General features: G+C 44.4%; 1 protein-coding gene across 1 annotated transcript in view; it reads right to left on the bottom strand.

Annotated features, from left to right (window-relative positions):
- COL4A5 (collagen type IV alpha 5 chain) overlaps window positions 1-17400 on the bottom strand; it is a 154760-nt gene that overhangs the window by 43948 nt on the left and 93412 nt on the right. The window contains exons 14-29 of the mRNA XM_050965172.1: window positions 17058-17111; window positions 16890-16946; window positions 14862-14906; window positions 14706-14759; window positions 14408-14449; window positions 11660-11783; window positions 10480-10653; window positions 8915-8998; window positions 8080-8172; window positions 6986-7056; window positions 6571-6762; window positions 5848-6016; window positions 4766-4858; window positions 4575-4679; window positions 3824-3921; window positions 2509-2659 (exon numbers count right to left, since the gene is read on the bottom strand). Coding sequence (XP_050821129.1) covers window positions 2509-2659; window positions 3824-3921; window positions 4575-4679; window positions 4766-4858; window positions 5848-6016; window positions 6571-6762; window positions 6986-7056; window positions 8080-8172; window positions 8915-8998; window positions 10480-10653; window positions 11660-11783; window positions 14408-14449; window positions 14706-14759; window positions 14862-14906; window positions 16890-16946; window positions 17058-17111 — 1606 coding nt within the window. The remainder of the gene's footprint in view (window positions 1-2508; window positions 2660-3823; window positions 3922-4574; window positions 4680-4765; window positions 4859-5847; window positions 6017-6570; window positions 6763-6985; window positions 7057-8079; window positions 8173-8914; window positions 8999-10479; window positions 10654-11659; window positions 11784-14407; window positions 14450-14705; window positions 14760-14861; window positions 14907-16889; window positions 16947-17057; window positions 17112-17400) is intronic.

Genomic DNA, 17400 nt, shown 5'->3' with positions numbered 1-17400 from the left:
CTGGAGGTCTATTAGCAGGAGTATTGTAAGCAAGACACAAGAAGTAATTCTTCCCCTCTACTCCATGCTGATTACGCTCAACTGCAGTAGTGTGTCCAATTCTGGACGCCACATTTCAGGAAGGATGTGGACAAATTGGAGAAAGTCCAGAGAAGAGCAATAAAAATGATTAAATGTCTAGAAAGCATGACCTATGAGGGAAGATTGAAAAAACTGGGTTTGTATAATCTGGAGAAGAGAAGACTAAGGGGAACATGATAATAGTTTTCAAGTACATAAAACGTCGTTACAAGGAAGAGGGAGAAAAATTATTCTCCTTAACCTCTGAGGATAGGACAAGAAGCAGTGGGCTTAAATTGCAGCAAAGGTTGTTTAGGTTGGACATTAGGAAAAACTTTCTAACTGTCAGGGTGGTTAAGCACTGGAACAAATTGCCAAAGGAGGTTGTGGAATCTCCATCACTGGAGATTTTAAGAGCCAGTTAGACAAACACCTGTCACGGATGGTGTAGAATAGATAATAGTTAGTCCTGCCATGAGTGCAGGGGACTGGACTACATGACCTCTTGAGGTTCCTTCCAGTACTCTGATTCTATGATGACTCTACAATCTCTTTCTTGAGTGCTAACAGCTAATTTAGTCCCCATCATTTTATATGTATAATTGGGATTATTTTTCCAATATGCATTACTTTGCCGAATCAACAATAAATTTCATCCGTCATTTTCTTGCCCAGACACCTACTTCTGTGAGATCTCTTTGCAACTCTTCACAGTGAGCACTGGACTTATCTTGAGTAATTTTATTGTGTGTAAATTTTGCCACCTCCTGTGTACCCCTTTATCCAGATCATTTGTAAATATGCTGAACAGCACAGATCCTTAAGACCCCACTATTTAACTCTCTCCATTGTGAAAACTGACCATTTATTCCTATCCTTTGCTTCCTGTCTTTTAACCAGTTACTGATCCATGAGATGGCCCTGGCTTTTATCCTATGACTGCTTACTTCTCTTAAGTCTTTGGTAAGGGACTTTGTCAAAGGCTTTCAGAAAGGTCAAGCACACTACACCAACTAGATCACCCTCGTCTACATGCTTGTTGATGTACTCAAAGAATTCAAATAGATTGGTGAGATGTGATTTTCCCTTTACAAAAACCATGTCGACTCTTCCCCAGCAGAAAATGTTTATCTATCTCTCTGATTATTCTGTTCTATACTATAGTTTCAGCCAAATTGCCTGATACTGAAATTAGGCTTGCCGGCCTTTTAATGCTGGGATCGCCTCTGGAGCCTTTTTAAACAATAAGCATTGCATTAGCTACCCTCCAGTCATCTGGCATGCAAGCTGATTTAAGCGATAGGTTAAACATCACAGTTAGTAGTTCTGCAATTTCCTTCAGAACTCTTGGAAGAATACCTCAGGTCCAGGTGACTTATTACTGTTTATTATATCAGTTTGTTTCAAAACTCCTTTACAGACACCTCAATCTGGGAGAATTCCTCAGATTTGTCTCCTAAAAAGAATAGCTTGGGTGTGGAGATCTCCCCCATATCCTCTACAGTGAAGACCAATGCAAAGAATTCGTTTTGTTTCTCCTTGTCATCTCTGAGTGCTCCTTTAGCACCTCGATAGTTCAGTGGCCCCACTGATCGTTTGTCTGGCTTTCTGCTTCTGATTACTTAAATTTTTTTTGCCCTGTTAGTTTTTGTGTCCTTAGCAAGTTGCTCTTCAAATTCTTTCTTAACCTGCCTACTTATACTTTTACAGCTGACTTGCCAGAGTTTATGGTCCTTTCTATTTTCCTCACTAGGATTTGATTTCCAATTTTTAAAGGATGCATTTTTGCCACTAATCATCTCTTTTACTCTGCTGTTTAGCTATGTGGCATTTTTGGGTCTTTCCAATGTTTTTTTTTTTTAAACTTTGGATATACATTTAGTTTGACCCTTTATTATGGCATTTTGAAATAGCTCCACACCGTTTTCAGGCATTTCAACCTGTGACTGTTCCTTTTAATTTCCATTTAACTAGCTTCCTCATTTTTGTGTAGTTTCCCATTTGACTTTAAATGCCTACTGCGGAAGGTAAACAAGAATGTAACAAAGTGGCTTCATTTAAAGTATGGCACCCTCACCAGTTGTGATTTGTCTCTATCAGCTAGAGGCCAGATTTTCAAACATACAAAAATGTGCATGCACTTCGGTCTGCCTGTGGCCTGGGGACATAAACCTCAGTTTGCCATGTGCATTTAGACAAACACAGTCCATATGCATACCAAGAGGCTTTGCACTTTGGAAAAACCAGTCCCAATGTAAGCAGTCTCAGGTCCAGATTTTTAAAGGTATTTAGGTGCCTAACTCCCATTGAAATAATTACAGTGGAAATTAGGCACCTAATTACTTTTAAGAATCTGGCCCTAAGTAACTGTCACACAATAACAGGCTGATTTTCAGTGATTAAGAGTCATATAGCGTTCAACAGAAGATAATGAAGGGTTCTCTGTACCTTTTGGCCCAGGAATTCCATCTGAACCTGGCCTCCCTGGCAAACCGGGGTTTCCTGGGAAGCCAGGATCGCCTTTCAGTCCCTGAGCTCCTTTAAAACCTGGTGGCCCTGGTGGCCCAGGTAGTCCCGGGACACCAAATCCAGGGTCCCCCTATGATGTAGGGAAAAAAATGGGTTTCGCAGGTTAGCTCTTTCTGATAACGATTAAAGTAACAAAAGGGAAAAACATTCCCCCCTCCCCTCCAGCCCCCCAAAAGCCATGAGGTTAAAAAAAAAAGACTTCCAAAATATTTACAGCCACACAGCTCAGGCAAATCATTCTGGGAAAGATTAGGCAACATTAGTCACCTGAGAGAAAAGGGGGTTTTCTGATATTACAGCAAAATCCATGTCACCTATCTAGAAACAGAACATACTCCTGGAGGGTTACACTCCAATCCTCCAACACCATACAAACACGACCAGCCTCTGGGAGGGAGTGCACAATAAGGAGGGAAGGGCCACCTGACATGGACAGTGTGGAGGGCCAGCTCACATCACACCTAGAGGCTAAAGGAATGGCTCTAGTACTGCAGCTATAAAGCGTCCAGGAAGGGAAAGGGTGAAACGCGGCACTCCTCAGGACACATGGCCTGAATCGTACCCGAAGTTCTTTTCTTAGGGTCAGGGGGACCTTCCTGTACAAGCCCTTGGTTGGGAGTGTAGCCACCCTGACTGCAGTCTCATGAAACAAATCTATTCAACTTTGTCGGCCCCTAGCTGCTAGAGTAACTGGTAGCAGAACGCCATTTGCTGTGCTCATGAAGGACCATTTTTGTTGATTAGCTAGTGTCTTCACTCAAATTTGAAAGAGCCTTAAGGGATTAAATGAAAGTATCTCCCTACTTTTCAGCTGCATCCATTCCAGGGGTGGGACAAATGCTGGTGGGTAAGAAGGAGGGACACGTTTTCAGTAAAGTTGACCATTCCATCCCCACCCAATCACCAGTTTAAGGTGGACAGCTACACAGAGCATCCTATCCGAGTTTGCCCTATGACGTTCAACTCTGGTCCTACACATCAGGAGACTCTGCACTGTCGGTGTTAGAGCAGACTCTGTAAGGCAATGCAGCTGGACACACAGCACTGGGGACAGCAGCTACTGAGTAATAAAAGATAAATGACTTGATAGGTCCTTTGACTTGAGAGAGGTGAGGGCTGCTTACAGATGCAGACCCCTCCCAACCAAAGAAGAGACTCTACAATGGCACAGTTGAAGAGACAAACTTCAGTCTTAAACCACAGCCCATTAGCAGAGAGATTGATATTTTCAGACCTTTTGTCCTGGGAAACCAGATTGTCCTGGTGGCCCTTCGAGCCCTGGTCGTCCAGGGGCTCCTGGTGCTCCTGGGGGGCCAGCCATTCCTGGGAAACCTACAATCCAATGTGGAGGTTAGGATAACAACTGAGGTAAGACAACAAACAAGTGTCAGTACATTTCAGGGAGATTTGGCAACCACTGTGTAAGTGTTCTTTTAAAAGAGGCCCCTTAGGTCTGGTTGGCTCAAAATGCACTATTGCACCAAATCACCCTAGTTCAGTTTAGACAGCTATGTGCATAATGCACTGTAAATTGATCTGGACCATTACATCACAGTCCTAGGACACCTCTCAAATCACCCCTTCTTATGAAGGATGTTCCTCATTTTAAGTATTCTCATTGTGGCTGCAAATTATTTACATCAGAAATATGGAATCTGGCGACTGATTGTGGAGATTGTTATTTATGTTATACACTGCTTGAAGTGTCTTCTTCTGCAATGTCTAAAATCTCTTCCATTTGGTTTTAACCCCAAGGATGGTTGAAAAGCCTAAGCTTCCACAAAAGTGCAGGAGAACACACATGAAACTGAGGTTTTCCAGTGCTTTTAACAGTGGCATGCAACTTAGGTAGGCATTTTTAAAGACTTTGGAGATTTAAGAATGCAACTACTCGCGCAAGCTAAGAAAAAAAGGTTAAACCTGAAAAATGACACTGCCCAAAGCCAGTATAATTCACTCCTCCAAAGATGTAGTAGCAAGTATACCTTTTAGGCCTGGTGGGCCTGGAAGTCCAATGCCAGGTATACCTGGATCACCCTTAGGGCCTGAGATGCCTGGCAAGCCCGGCTGACCTGGCAGACCAGGATCACCTGCAGAGGAAATTCATTTTTAATTAGCAAAAGCTAGTCAGAGTGAAAACTCAGAGGGTTACCTGGAAGCCTAGTTATGCTCTTACCTGGAAGTCCTACTTCACCATTTCTTCCTGGAGGTCCAGGGGAGCCTGGAACTCCTGGTTCTGTAATAGTTTTGCCAGGTTCACCTTTCGGACCTAAGAGTGGATAGGATACAGATGCATCATTCTACAGCATACAGATTCTATGCATAAGGAGAGATATCCTCAGCCATCTACATATAGATGGGGTAGATTCAACACGGTGTTACTCCAGTTTTACACTGTTGCAATAGCACTGAAATCAGTAAATCAGGTCCAATCTAAATACAAGTGTGGTTTTTCTGATTTTATACCAGGGGTCGGCAACCTTTCAGAACTGCTGTGCCGAGTCTTCATTTATTCACTCTAATTTAAGGTTTCGCGTGCCAGTAATACATTTTAACGTTTTTAGAAGGCCACTTTCTGTAAGTCTATAATATATAACTAACCTATTGTTGTATGTAAAGTAAATAAGGTTTTTAAAATGTTTAAGAAGCTTAATTTAAAATTAAATTAAAATGCAGAGCCCCCCTGGACCCGGGTCAGGACCCGGGCAGTGTGAGTGCCACTGAAAATCAGCTCGTGTGCCGAAAGCTGCCTACCTCTGCCTTATACCAAAAGTTAAACACTCACGTTCTCTTGAAGAAATTTCTCTTTCAGACCTCACCTTATTGAGCCTCACTGTGCCCCATTTTACAGGCTCAGAAGCATTTCTTGCCATATGTGCATTATAAATTGTTCTTCAAAGAAGTCATGACGTCTGACATTTCTAAGCACCCTGCTGGTGATCATTATCTTAATAAAAAGTTACATCATTTACCACAGCATGGGGTTTAGCAGGGTGCATTTAGACTGCAGAGGTATTTCCAGTTTTACAGCAAGCTGGTTTATAGTCTTTGGACATCAGTACTGTTGAGGAGAGGGCAATTTGTGACAACCATGTGGCTACTGGCAGGGAAGCTCACAAATGCCAGGATTAATTACTGCTTTCAGGTACAATTTTAAAAGCCTTCATGCTTGTCCCTGCCCAATGATCTGGAAGCTGTGCTGTGCCAAATGGGTACAACTTTCTGTTATTGCTCAACAACATATGAAAATACACCCACCTGGAACTCCTGGGGGACCTGGACGACCAGATACACCCTGAATGCCTTTTTCACCTGGAGGACCTTGTGGGCCAAAACCAGGAGGCCCCATAGGTCCTCTGTCTCCAGGAAGACCTTGCACTCCTGGATCACCTGGTGGTCCCATTCTTCCTTTGAAAGCAACACCACCCTGAACAGGATGGTGGGGGAGAAGAGCAATCATTTGTTTTAGAACAGATTTAAGAGTTTAGTTTTAAAGCTAGTGAAACAATTATTTTTGTTTAGAATTTCTGTGATGTTTATTATTCCTCCCAACCCCAGGCTGGTAGCTGTCTAGCATGTTATCATCATGCTGGAGACCAGGTTCGACTCTTTGTCCTTGTATCTTGCTACCCCAGCTGTAGGTTAATGAAGTGCCATGTGGGGAGGACAGTGAGCACTGGCACTGCATATTGTTCAAGAGCAGTCCTGCTACTCATTTAGAGAGAGGGACTGACAGATAATCAATGGCGACCCATTCTGCCACCCTCAAGCAGCACAAAGCAGAGCTTGCAGGGGAAAGGGCAAAAACAGAATAACTGTCAGGGCTGAAGATGGGCAGCTTTTATACTAGACAGATTATTTCATTAAGCCACACTTATGCTTAGGGGAAAGTGGATTTTCACATCCCCTTCTCTGTACTTTTCTGAATGGACTCACAACATTCCTAAGACCTTGTTTATCCATGTATAAAACCCAGCTTACAGGGTCCCCCTTGGGTCCAGGAAGACCTGGCAGTCCTTCTCGTCCAGGAGAGCCATCTATGCCAGGAAGACCAGGAGGTCCTGGGAAACCAGTGTCCCCTTTATCACCTTTCAGTCCTGGGAAAGCTAGGCTGTCCCCGGGGTCTCCTTTAGAACCAGGAAGCCCAGGGGGACCTGGAGGTCCTGGAAATCCCTAAGGAAAGAAGAGTAAGCATTTTAGGTTTTTCCTCTATTGCCTTGCTGAATGCTGCAATTTTATGACAATAGGTTCATGGTAATTAGAGATGGAAAAAGGACTGTTGAATAGGAATTTTTCCCTGTGTAAATGAAAGGACATGTAGTTATCAGTAAACTGATATTATGCTTAAGATAAATTATATTCAATTCCCTCCAAGAAACATACTAACAACACTTACTGGTGGCCCTACCAGCCCGGTTAAGCCAGTTAGCCCTTTTTCACCTTTCGGTCCCGGGAAACCAAGAGATCCTGATTAAATAAAAGAATGCAAGATTTAGGCATTGGGAATATCTGGCACTTAGTTTGACATACATACTTGCCAAGGCTGAGGCAGTGGGAGAAATCTCTTAGAGCAGGCAAGATTTAGACAGCGGTAAAATTTTCAAAGGCTCGAATGTGACTCAGGCTCCTCAATCCAATTTTCAAAATACTTAGCACTTAAATGCCCGCATCTCAGTGAAAGTCAAGGGGAACCAGACTCTTAAGTGCCAAAGTCACCCGAGCACTTTTGAAAATGTTATCCTAGACCTTAAATTATTTTGAAGTCACCACAATTTTGTGAAATGATGACAAGATCCTTATCCCACCACCAACTACTCTAATATTGAGGATAGCTCTACAATACATCAGTCTAGTCTAGTAGATAAAGTCATAAATATTACTTACTCAAAAACTGTTGTATAGATTTCCCATCCTATTAAAACCCGCTGGGCCAAGTTAATCCCTATCATATGTAATTGCAATTCCACTGATGTCATTGAAATTGCAAATGCCAACGTAAACCAAGACCAAATTCAACCCACTGTTTTGGACAGCTTGATCTTAGATGAGTAAAACAAATTTGTAACTAGAAGTTTATGTCAATGATATTGAAAGAGATCACCCCTCCAGTAGTCTCTGAACTGGTTCTTTGTCTCTTTTGAAATAGGAAGGAGTTGAAATTCATTTCCCTTCCAGGTAACCGGGTAGCAGATAACACTCTTAAGTAAACACATTGCTTGTGTGCCTCACTGATTAGTGGAAAATATCAAGCAGGAACATCTGTACCGTTTTAAAAATCTGATTCTTAAGGGTCAGATTTTCAAAAATGGGTGGACTTTCACATATACACAACTCGTGTATAGTGAACTCACGTGTGCCTCTGCATCCCATCACTTGGACACAGAATGCGTACATACACATTGGAGTTCGGCTTTGTGTCTGAGTTTGCACACAACCTGTGGGCCATAAAATAAAGAACAAAAAGCAGCCAGCTTTTTTTTTTTGTTTTACCTGGGCTACCTGGAGGTCCGGGTGGTCCCCTGTCCCCAGGAGGCCCAGAAATGCCAGTTCCTATGCAATTAAAGCACGTCTCTCCCTTATCACCTAGAAAGAGTCACATTATAAAAGCAGATATGAGCATTTAGTTCTGGAAAACACAGCATCCAACATAACAGTACTGTCATTATATTCACCATATATTATATCATTGAATATGATAATTATAATTTTATATAATTATATGATATCTTAATAGATTAGCAGAAGGCTTCTCATAGACATCACCTTTAGACTCCCTGATTTTTAGGAACTAAAGTGGCATTTAGATCTACTATCACCCGGAAAAGGACTCCAGGTACAGCGCATGGTACAGAGTAGATGTATCTGATGGAATTTGTTTAGCAAAAATGCAAAACAACACAAAGCAAAAAAACAAAAACAAAAAAAACCCTTTCAGTGTTCAAAAGTCCAAATGTAGAACTTTTTCCAAGTATTAGCTCCTTTAGGGGGCAAATCTTTTGATACTTGGAGCTGGGATTTCAAAAGACATTAAATGCCAGTGTCAAGAGTTATAATCATGAAGATTCCACGAAGAAAAAAACAACCACTACAGGAAATGTTTAGTAAAGTACAGCTGACATGAAAACATTCTGATCATACTCTCTTAAAAAAAGCCCACAAGGTTTTTTAGAGGTTTAACAGTGTCATTGATGTACGTCAGGCTTTTCTATGACGCTTACCGCTGTATTATCTGAGCATTTCCTACATATTCATGAATTTATCCTCTTTGACATGGGAGATGCTTTAAACAGCAAGAAAGAGACAAAGCATAGTTATGACACTGCACCTTTCTGGCCTCGCTCCCCCATAAAACCTTTGTCTCCTGGAGGTCCTGGAAAACCCGGGGGCCCTCGCTGACATACTCTGTCACCTAAAGGTGAAAGAGTTAAGAGAGAGAGAGTTAGCTGTACTATCAGTAGAACGGAGACAGGAAACACTAAACAGAGATTGGGGAAGCTCATTTTATTACTCCACACCAGACACTGGTAACATGGGGCTGGGGCTTCTACACTGCACAGCACAATAATGCAAGCCGTAAAACACAAGAAAATAAACAGTTACATCTACACCCCAATCAATATCCCCTTCCATTCCTCACCCCCATCCTGAGCAACCGATATGAAGCCATAACTCTGTTCATAAATGTGCCCATATATGCAGCAGAACCCATGGGGAGGAACTCTCACGATAAGCAAAAGCCTCAGTGTAGAGACATGAGGCTCCTTCCTGACTCCCCCTGGCACATCCATGCTAGCCTCTCCCTCCCAACGCCTTCCCAAAGTCCCAGTCAACCCCACAATCCCCCTAAGAGCTTGGCCCTTCACATCCCTCATTGAGCACAGACCACCAGAGCCCGCCTCCACACTCTCTGTTGCACAGCTTATCTCCCTCCTTAGACCTGGGAGGCAGGCTGGCAAAGATAGAATACGAAGCAGCATATGGACCTGAACCATCCCATGGAGTTATTCTAAATATGGAGAATAACAATGTATTTAATTAAAATACCTCAAAAGTAGCCTATGCCCAAGATGTTATGTGGGGCATGTGTGTGGAGGGGAGGGGAGTTGGAGTTCACGGGGGATTTTGGCTGCTTAGTTAGAGGACCCAAAGAAACATGAAGAAGATGGAGCAAAATTTAATATAGAGAGCACTTTTAAAAATGTTTCCTTTTCAAGTTATGAACTGTTTTACCGAAATAAAACAGAAATTTTAACTGTCCTCTAACGAGTTATTAGGCCAGATGTGGAGACTAAACTCAATCTCTAAAGAATGACAGAGAGGGACTTAATCCTTATTTAAATGCAAATCCTAACACACCCTTAAGTACTTTGTTATTTAGAATTTGCTAGCATGAGTTGGAAGCAGCAATATTCTTCATCACTGGGGCCAGATCATTGGCCCTGCTCCATTAACACTGTGCCACTGGAGTGGTGCAAACTGACCTTAAAGCTGCTCAATACAGGGAAATCCTGGGCTGTAATAAAGCTTGTATAGCCTGTTTTACACACAGGGGTACGTCAGGCCTGGTGGGAGCCAGGAAAAGGCATGGTGAGGCCACACCGAAACACAAGATGGCAATTCCTAGCTAGCAAGGGGACCCTTCCAGACAGCATAAAGTTAGGGCAGTCCTGTTGGTGTTCTAACTTGCATGAGGAGCTGGGAAGGAAGCATAAAGGTGACATGAAATCACCTTTGTCTCTCCATTACTTCAGCTGGAGCTGAACAGTGTCTCTGAAGCAGGGGTACAAAATAAGCCAACATCATAGATATTTAGTCTCTTTTCCTTGTTGTTGAGTAACTATCTATCTGTCAAGTGTTTCAAGGCTGCAGGTCAATGAAGATATCACTTACTAGGAGGGATAGTTGTTCCGGGAGGTCCAGGAGCACCTGGCGGTCCAGGTGGCCCTGGCTGTCCATCAAGTCCAGGCTGTCCAGGTATGGAAACTCCGGGTAGCCCTTGAATACCCTTCTGTCCTCGCTCCCCAGGCAAACCAGGTGGACCAGGTGGGCCTATACCTGCAATCCCTACAATGGAAAAAAAGTTAATTCTTCAGCATCTCTGGTTTAAATCATGGATTTTTGTAAAGGTGACAATGAAAGCTGGCTAGGTTGCTGCTATTACCATAGGCAACATCCTCTCTCTAAATCTTCATGTATGTGACCATGGCATAGGAGTTATATTATGGGATAAGTGTTTTCAACAGGCCTCCATAAAGACAGCCAAATTACAGGCATACCCATTTGTCTATGCAAACCAGGTAACTGCACATCCTCATGTACACGTGTGCGCACAAGTGTGGAATTTGGGGAAGGCAAATACTACATTTGCAGAGATTTTTAGTTGAAAACTTGACCCTGAGACTTAACATGAGTAAACAATTTAGGTAAGGAAGAAATCGTAACGGACTAGTGAATGGAAAAACAGGGGGGAAAAATGTGTATTTCTTTGTCATAATTTTAGAGTTACCTAATGTTCTCCTTCACTGTACAGCTTTCTGATAGACATGGCTAGCAAGCTCCTTTGACCCCTTTCTAGACATGGTCCATCATCAACTCCACCTTTAAGCACTGGGCCAGTCTGTATTTAAACCTATATTTAACAGTCAGCCTCAACAGTGTTGACATAAACTCTTCTCCATACAAATGGAACTCTGATAATATACATTACATACAAGAAATGAAGGGCTAAACTACCCTTAAGTTACTACTCCAGCACTCTTAACTGGTGATTCATTGATAGCCCTGAAGACTAGCATCCTCTATTCAGCACAGAAGAGAGAATGCATGGACCATGATTGTTCAAGAGTCCTCATGCCTCAACCCTCAGCTGGAGGACCATCTCCAGGGCTCAAAGGTAGCTTTCAATAGTTTTGCCTTCACTGGTCATTCAGTCCATCTGTCAACCAGGTTATCAACTGTGATGGTGATCATTGCTACCCTGCCACCACCCGACTAGGCAATGATCTAAGATCATGAAGCTAACTAACTCTCCAGATAGCAAAATACACAAGCAATTCACCTCAACTCTTACCTGGAGGCCCTGGCAAGCCGGGAGACCCTGTCAAGCCAGGATATCCACGCTCGCCTTTGGGTCCTGGAAATCCTGGAAGTCCTTTGCTCCCTTTTGGTCCCACTTCTGCACCATTTCCCGTGATCTGTTATATCAACAAGCCAAGAAAAAGTCACTAGAAAGGTGGAGAGGTGTGTCAGTGTGTAGCAAAGCCACAAGAGCCAGCTCACAACATTTCAAACCAATGGCACAATCCTTCTAATGCAACTGGGATCCCAAATAAACCTCGGCTAAAAGAAAGTCCCCTCTTCCAGCAGAGTGCACTATTACTGTGAGGCTGTACTGCATTCCCACATGGTTTGCTAAAAAATACTAGAGCACATTTCATTCTTGTGGGTTGAGAGCCAAATGATGTCAAAGTGAGAGCAAGAAAGGTTTCCACAGCCAAGCCTCAGGGCACAGTCCCTTCCCAAAAACACAGGGAAGAAAACCTAAAATACGCTCCCCAACTACAGAATCTTCACCCCAGGCATTTAAAAACCTTTTGCTTTAATATATTCAACTGCAGTTTCAACGATGGTGCAAATCCATAGCAATGCCACATATGTCAACGGAGATATTCTGGATTTGCATCAGCGTAACAGGGCAGAATTTGACCCTATTCTTTGTTTGTGGGGACTGCTTGTGGATAAGATACTACTCCCTGAAGTGAGGCTGAATCTGACTCTATGTGAGAACTCCTGATGACGTCATTAGAATTTCTCAGTTGCAGACCCTCCATGACCTACAGAATTAGATGAATGTGGATTATTATATGAATAATAGCATGGGAATATTTATATTTTCACAGTGCTGCTCACTGTGGGGATGTTTAAAACAGGTTGGAAAAAATTCAAATTTCATTGAAAAAAGCCACTTTCCATCAGAAAAACATTGTGTAACAAGGCGATGTGGCTCCCCTCCTCATCCGGGAGGGTCGAGCCCCGTCACTCACCCAGAGGGGCGGGGCCACTAAGCGGAAGTCCCACCCCTCAAAGGGTCAAGCAGCGACCCAGAAGGATAAAAGCCGGCCCTCAGCCCTCACCCGGGGCCCAGCCACCGGCAGGAGCAGACCTGTCCGCAGGAGCTCCTGACTGGGAGGCTGCTGAGGCCGCAGGCTGGTGTCCAGACTGGCCGGGGCCTCCTGACGCTCGCTATACCGAGGAGCTGCCAGAGCTTCCTGGCACTCGCTATAACAAGGAACTGCCAGAGCTTCCCTGCGCCCGCTACAACAAGGAGCTGCCAGAACCGTCCCGCCCCTGCTGCGGCCCCGAGGACACCCTGGAACAGGCCTGGCCAGGCTTCCCGGAGGAGCTGCCGGACTTGCCACCCAGCCCTGGCCATGAAGAGCCTCCGTGGTGGGACCTCCTCGAAGCGGGTCCCAAGAACCAGGTAGGCTTGGAGGGCGATACTGGAAGTAGCCCGGGGGCAGCCGACCTGAGTCAGGCTGCAGATTTCCCGATACCCGTGGCAGTGTGTTGCGGTCAGGATCCCCACTGACCACCTGCAGCGGTGATCACCGCTTCTAGGGCCCCGGGCTGGAATGCAGTGGAGTGCATGGGCCTGCGTTCCCCCTGCCACCCGTGCACAGAATCCTCCTCCCCCCTCGGCCTGAAGAGGCCAGCTAAACGGAGCTGAAATAACTGTGTATTGGTGCCCTGCCCGAACCTAGGGCTGGGCCCCCTTTGACTGTGCCACTGCTCAGTCCTGTCCCAAAGGGCCCAAGCGACCCGCACCCTTGCCAGCCCGTCCCTGAACCAAGAGGGCCGGGGCCAAAATAACTGTGTATTGGTGCCCCACCCGAACCAAGGGCTGGGTTCCCTTTGACTGTGCCACTGCTCAGTCCTGTCCCAAAGGCCCCGAGCGACCCGCACCCTTGCCAGCCCATCCCTGAACCAAGAGGGCTGGAGCTGAAATAACTGTGTATTGGTGCCCTGCCCGAACCTAGGGCTGGGCCCCCTTTGACTGTGCCACTGCTCAGTCCTGTCCCAAAGGGCCCAAGCGACCTGCACCCTTGCCAGCCCGTCCCTGAGCCAAGAGGGCTGGAGCTGAAATAACTGTGTATTGGTGCCCTGCCCGAACCGAGGGCTGGGCCCCCTTTGACTATGCCACTGCTCGGTCCTGTCCCAAAGGGCCCGAGCGACCCGCAGCCTTGCCAGCCCGTCCCTGAACCAAGAGGGCCGGAGCTGAGATAACTGTGTATTGGTGCCCTGCCTGAACCAAGGGCAGGGCCCCCTTTGACTGTGCCGCCACTCGGTTCTATCCCCAGGGACCGAGCCACCCGGACGGTGGGCTACAGTTCCAAGGACCTAGACCCTCAGACGACAGGTCGAGGCCGGTGTGGCTCCCCTCCTCATCCGGGAGGGTCGAGCCCCGGCAACGCCCCCGCTTACAATTGACTGAAAATTTTTGACCAGCTCTATTGATCTTGATCTTAATTTACGCTGGTTTTATTGCATTGCCTTCAGTGGATTTGCCTCTGATTTACACTGGTGTGAGAGAGATCTGAATCTGGCCTTGCGTTTACAACTAAAAGACCTTGGAACCCAAGATCACACATCCTAAAGGAAGGGAGCAGTGGGTTGTGGTGACTAACACCCAGTGCTACCTGCTGGATCTCTCAGGCAGTAGAATTAACTGGAGACCCTAATGCCTGGAAGAAATGAGGAGACAAAATGGCACACTGCCAACCAAATAGAAGAAAAGGAGAAGAAGGCAAAAGCAACTTACAACTCCAGGAGGACCAGGCAGACCACGTTCACCTTTCAGACCCTGCCAATGATATATTTACAGATTATTGAATGACATATTTGTGAACACGAAAGCTAAAAAATCAGTTTTCCAAAAAGTGTCTTATGTTCCTATGTGTCAGGAAACAAGTGATTGCAAAGATTCTGTTGCAGGTTAACAGATAAGGCAAGGCAATGCAATTTCTATTCAGTAGGCACTGGGCATTGGTGTGTAAGCTTCAGTGACAGGCAGGCTTTCACTCTATTCTAGCAGTAAAGACAAAATAACCCACACTCACCTTTTCACCATCTCTTCCTGGAACACCATTTAAACCAGGCTCACCAGGTAAACCCTTCAAGGAAATGGAAAAAAAAATTCCTCAAAATATTCACTGCAAATATCTCAAGAGCATTACAAAGAATCTGCTTAGGTAAGAAACGTATAAGATACTCACATCCCTACCGGGCTGGCCAGGATCTCCATCTTTGCCGGGTTTCCCCTTCAAAACACAAACGTGCATTGAAAAATAAAAAGTTTTAGTGGCAAAGAGCCATTGTCAGGAATTACATGGTTTGTTTCCCTTTGTAGTAGATAAATGAAGCAAACTCTCTCTAGAATGCAACCCCTATGATAAATCTCACAATTAAGAGAGGTGTAATCAGCTGGCATTAATTAAAATGAGGAGTCACATAGAAAACCAGGGTAACAAAAGCTTGATAAACAGAAATCCTAAGTATTATCAGAATGCTGCATAAAATGACCTCAAACTTAACAAATGCTGATTCCTCCGTACTGAATGTTTTCCGGACATAGATTTAAGGCTTAAACTGTGATTCTATTCTGAAAAGTGACTTGCACCATTTTTACTGTTAGCAGTGCAATAACACCACATATTGGGGACAGTGAGTTGGATTCTACTGCAACTCAGTCATCAACAGCACTGTTGATTAGGTTTAGTCAGAGCCAAAATTCATCCCTAGTCACACCCAAACAACCCCCCAGCAGTCAACAGGAGCCACACAGGTGTAACTAGGACACAGGTTGGTTTGCAGAATTTTTATCACTAGTGACGATGCTCAAGCTGGGAAAAAAACAGTGCTTTGAGATCCCAGGCTGACTTTCAGAGGCTGGCAATTACAAAATCATCTCAGTACTTGTAAAAGAGCCCATTTGATACAGAAATTGAGCCACATGAAATAAAGATGGAACCCCACATGCTACTGTAGAGTCACACCTCATAGCGGAACTGCATCAAGCCTCCAGTAAACATAAATGTCCCGAATTAAAGGGGACAAATATACTGTGGGTAAAAGTAAGGAAGAAAGAAAGCATTTGTACCCCTTCTGATCTATGCAGATTTGTGTGGCCGCCGCAATTAGTATCTCACAGTGAAGCAGCTTGGGAAAGCATGCAAAATATAATGGGAGTTTTGGCCTTATATTCTTCCCTCTCTATCCCATGCCCAAAAAAACAAATCAAAACAAACCCCCTCCTTAGTGAAGCCCAGGACTCCAGAATGCTGAATTCATAAATGGACTTTTTGTACAGTCTTTCTTTAAACCAGGGGCTGGGAAATGGGGAAACCTATCATAAAGCATTTTCTCTCACCTGGTTGACCTCTGTGAAACCTATGGGTCTGATATTCAGAGGGGCTCACTGCCCTCAATTGAAGTTGTGGGTGCAGGAATAATATAAGGAAACTAACTTGCAACAGAGAATTTATGAACTGATGGCAGCTTGTCTTTATGTCATCTCCTCAGTCCACCTACGGGACTCCTGCTGATCTTACTTCACCTCGCTGACCTGTGATACCCAAGCCAACCCAAACTCAAGAAAGGTGTACAGTTGGCTCTGAATCCATGACTGAAATGACCTATTGCCATCCCTAAAAGGTATACAGTTACCCTGTGTTTCCCCTCACCAGACTGCATATACACAGCAACAACTCCTCCAGAGGCAGGAAATTATAATAAAAGTTAACTCCTGTTTTCAAAGGCTACTGTTCTACTCGCTCACCTCAGAGAACTCCATTTAGAATGGCTTTTCAGGTACAAGCTTACAAATGTGTCAACAGCATGACTTACTGGGATTCTGTTAGGATAACTGAATGGAGACCCTCTCTGAAAGGAAAATGCCTCTCAAACGGTGCTGACTCAAAAGCTTTAAAGAAAAGTTCCATACATAACTGTAAAGAGTTTATTTCTAATGCTTGTGACAGAGATTCTACCCCTTTTGTTCCTGCCTCAAGATTAAGATCTACACACAGGGTAATTCCAGTAGGGTGCATTGAAAAGGTGCTTTTACACTCAGCTAGAATCACACCAGTGAATCACTAGTGCCATTTGCAATATCTTGTCAGATCACTGGAGGAAAGAAAATCTCTTACCAAGAGAGTCTGATGGCCTGAATTCAATATTTGCTTAATTCTCAAAGCTAAAAGCATTTGCAAAAATAAAATCTTTGGTTCAAGGAAGTTACTTACTCTTTTGCCTGGCTCTCCTTGCTCACCTTTTTCACCTTTCATGCCACCTGGAGGACCCTGAACACATAAACATTGTCTTACACTCAGCCCATGGGGATAGAGCAGAACAAATTTACAATTCTCTTACATTATTCTAAGATAAAAAATGCCACTGTGGGAATTACTCACAGGAGGACCTACTGGCCCAGGGGGTCCTGGTGGACCTCGTTCTCCTGGAATACCCTGTCAGGCACAGGGGAAAAGAGAGAGAAGGGAGTTAAAGCCCTCACCACCCAACATTGGGTCAACATTGTTTTAAACAGGATTTTGCTGCCATTTAAACTTCTTTATGTGCCCTGAGTGCTAGTGGTTCTTGTCAAGTGTCTTTAATCCACATGTATCCCAAAGTTACTGGTACAAATGTTATTAACTGACAAGTCTATTTATTTCAATGAATCACTGAGATACAATTGCCTCTTGCATATAGCACAGTGGCTGGCTAGCTGCTCACAGCTGTGCTGCATAACAGTCT

The sequence above is a fragment of the Gopherus flavomarginatus genome, chromosome 8 (genome assembly GCF_025201925.1).
Source record: "Gopherus flavomarginatus isolate rGopFla2 chromosome 8, rGopFla2.mat.asm, whole genome shotgun sequence".
Taxonomy (NCBI): domain Eukaryota; kingdom Metazoa; phylum Chordata; order Testudines; family Testudinidae; genus Gopherus; species Gopherus flavomarginatus.
This window is presented reverse-complemented; position numbering and strand designations above follow the sequence as displayed.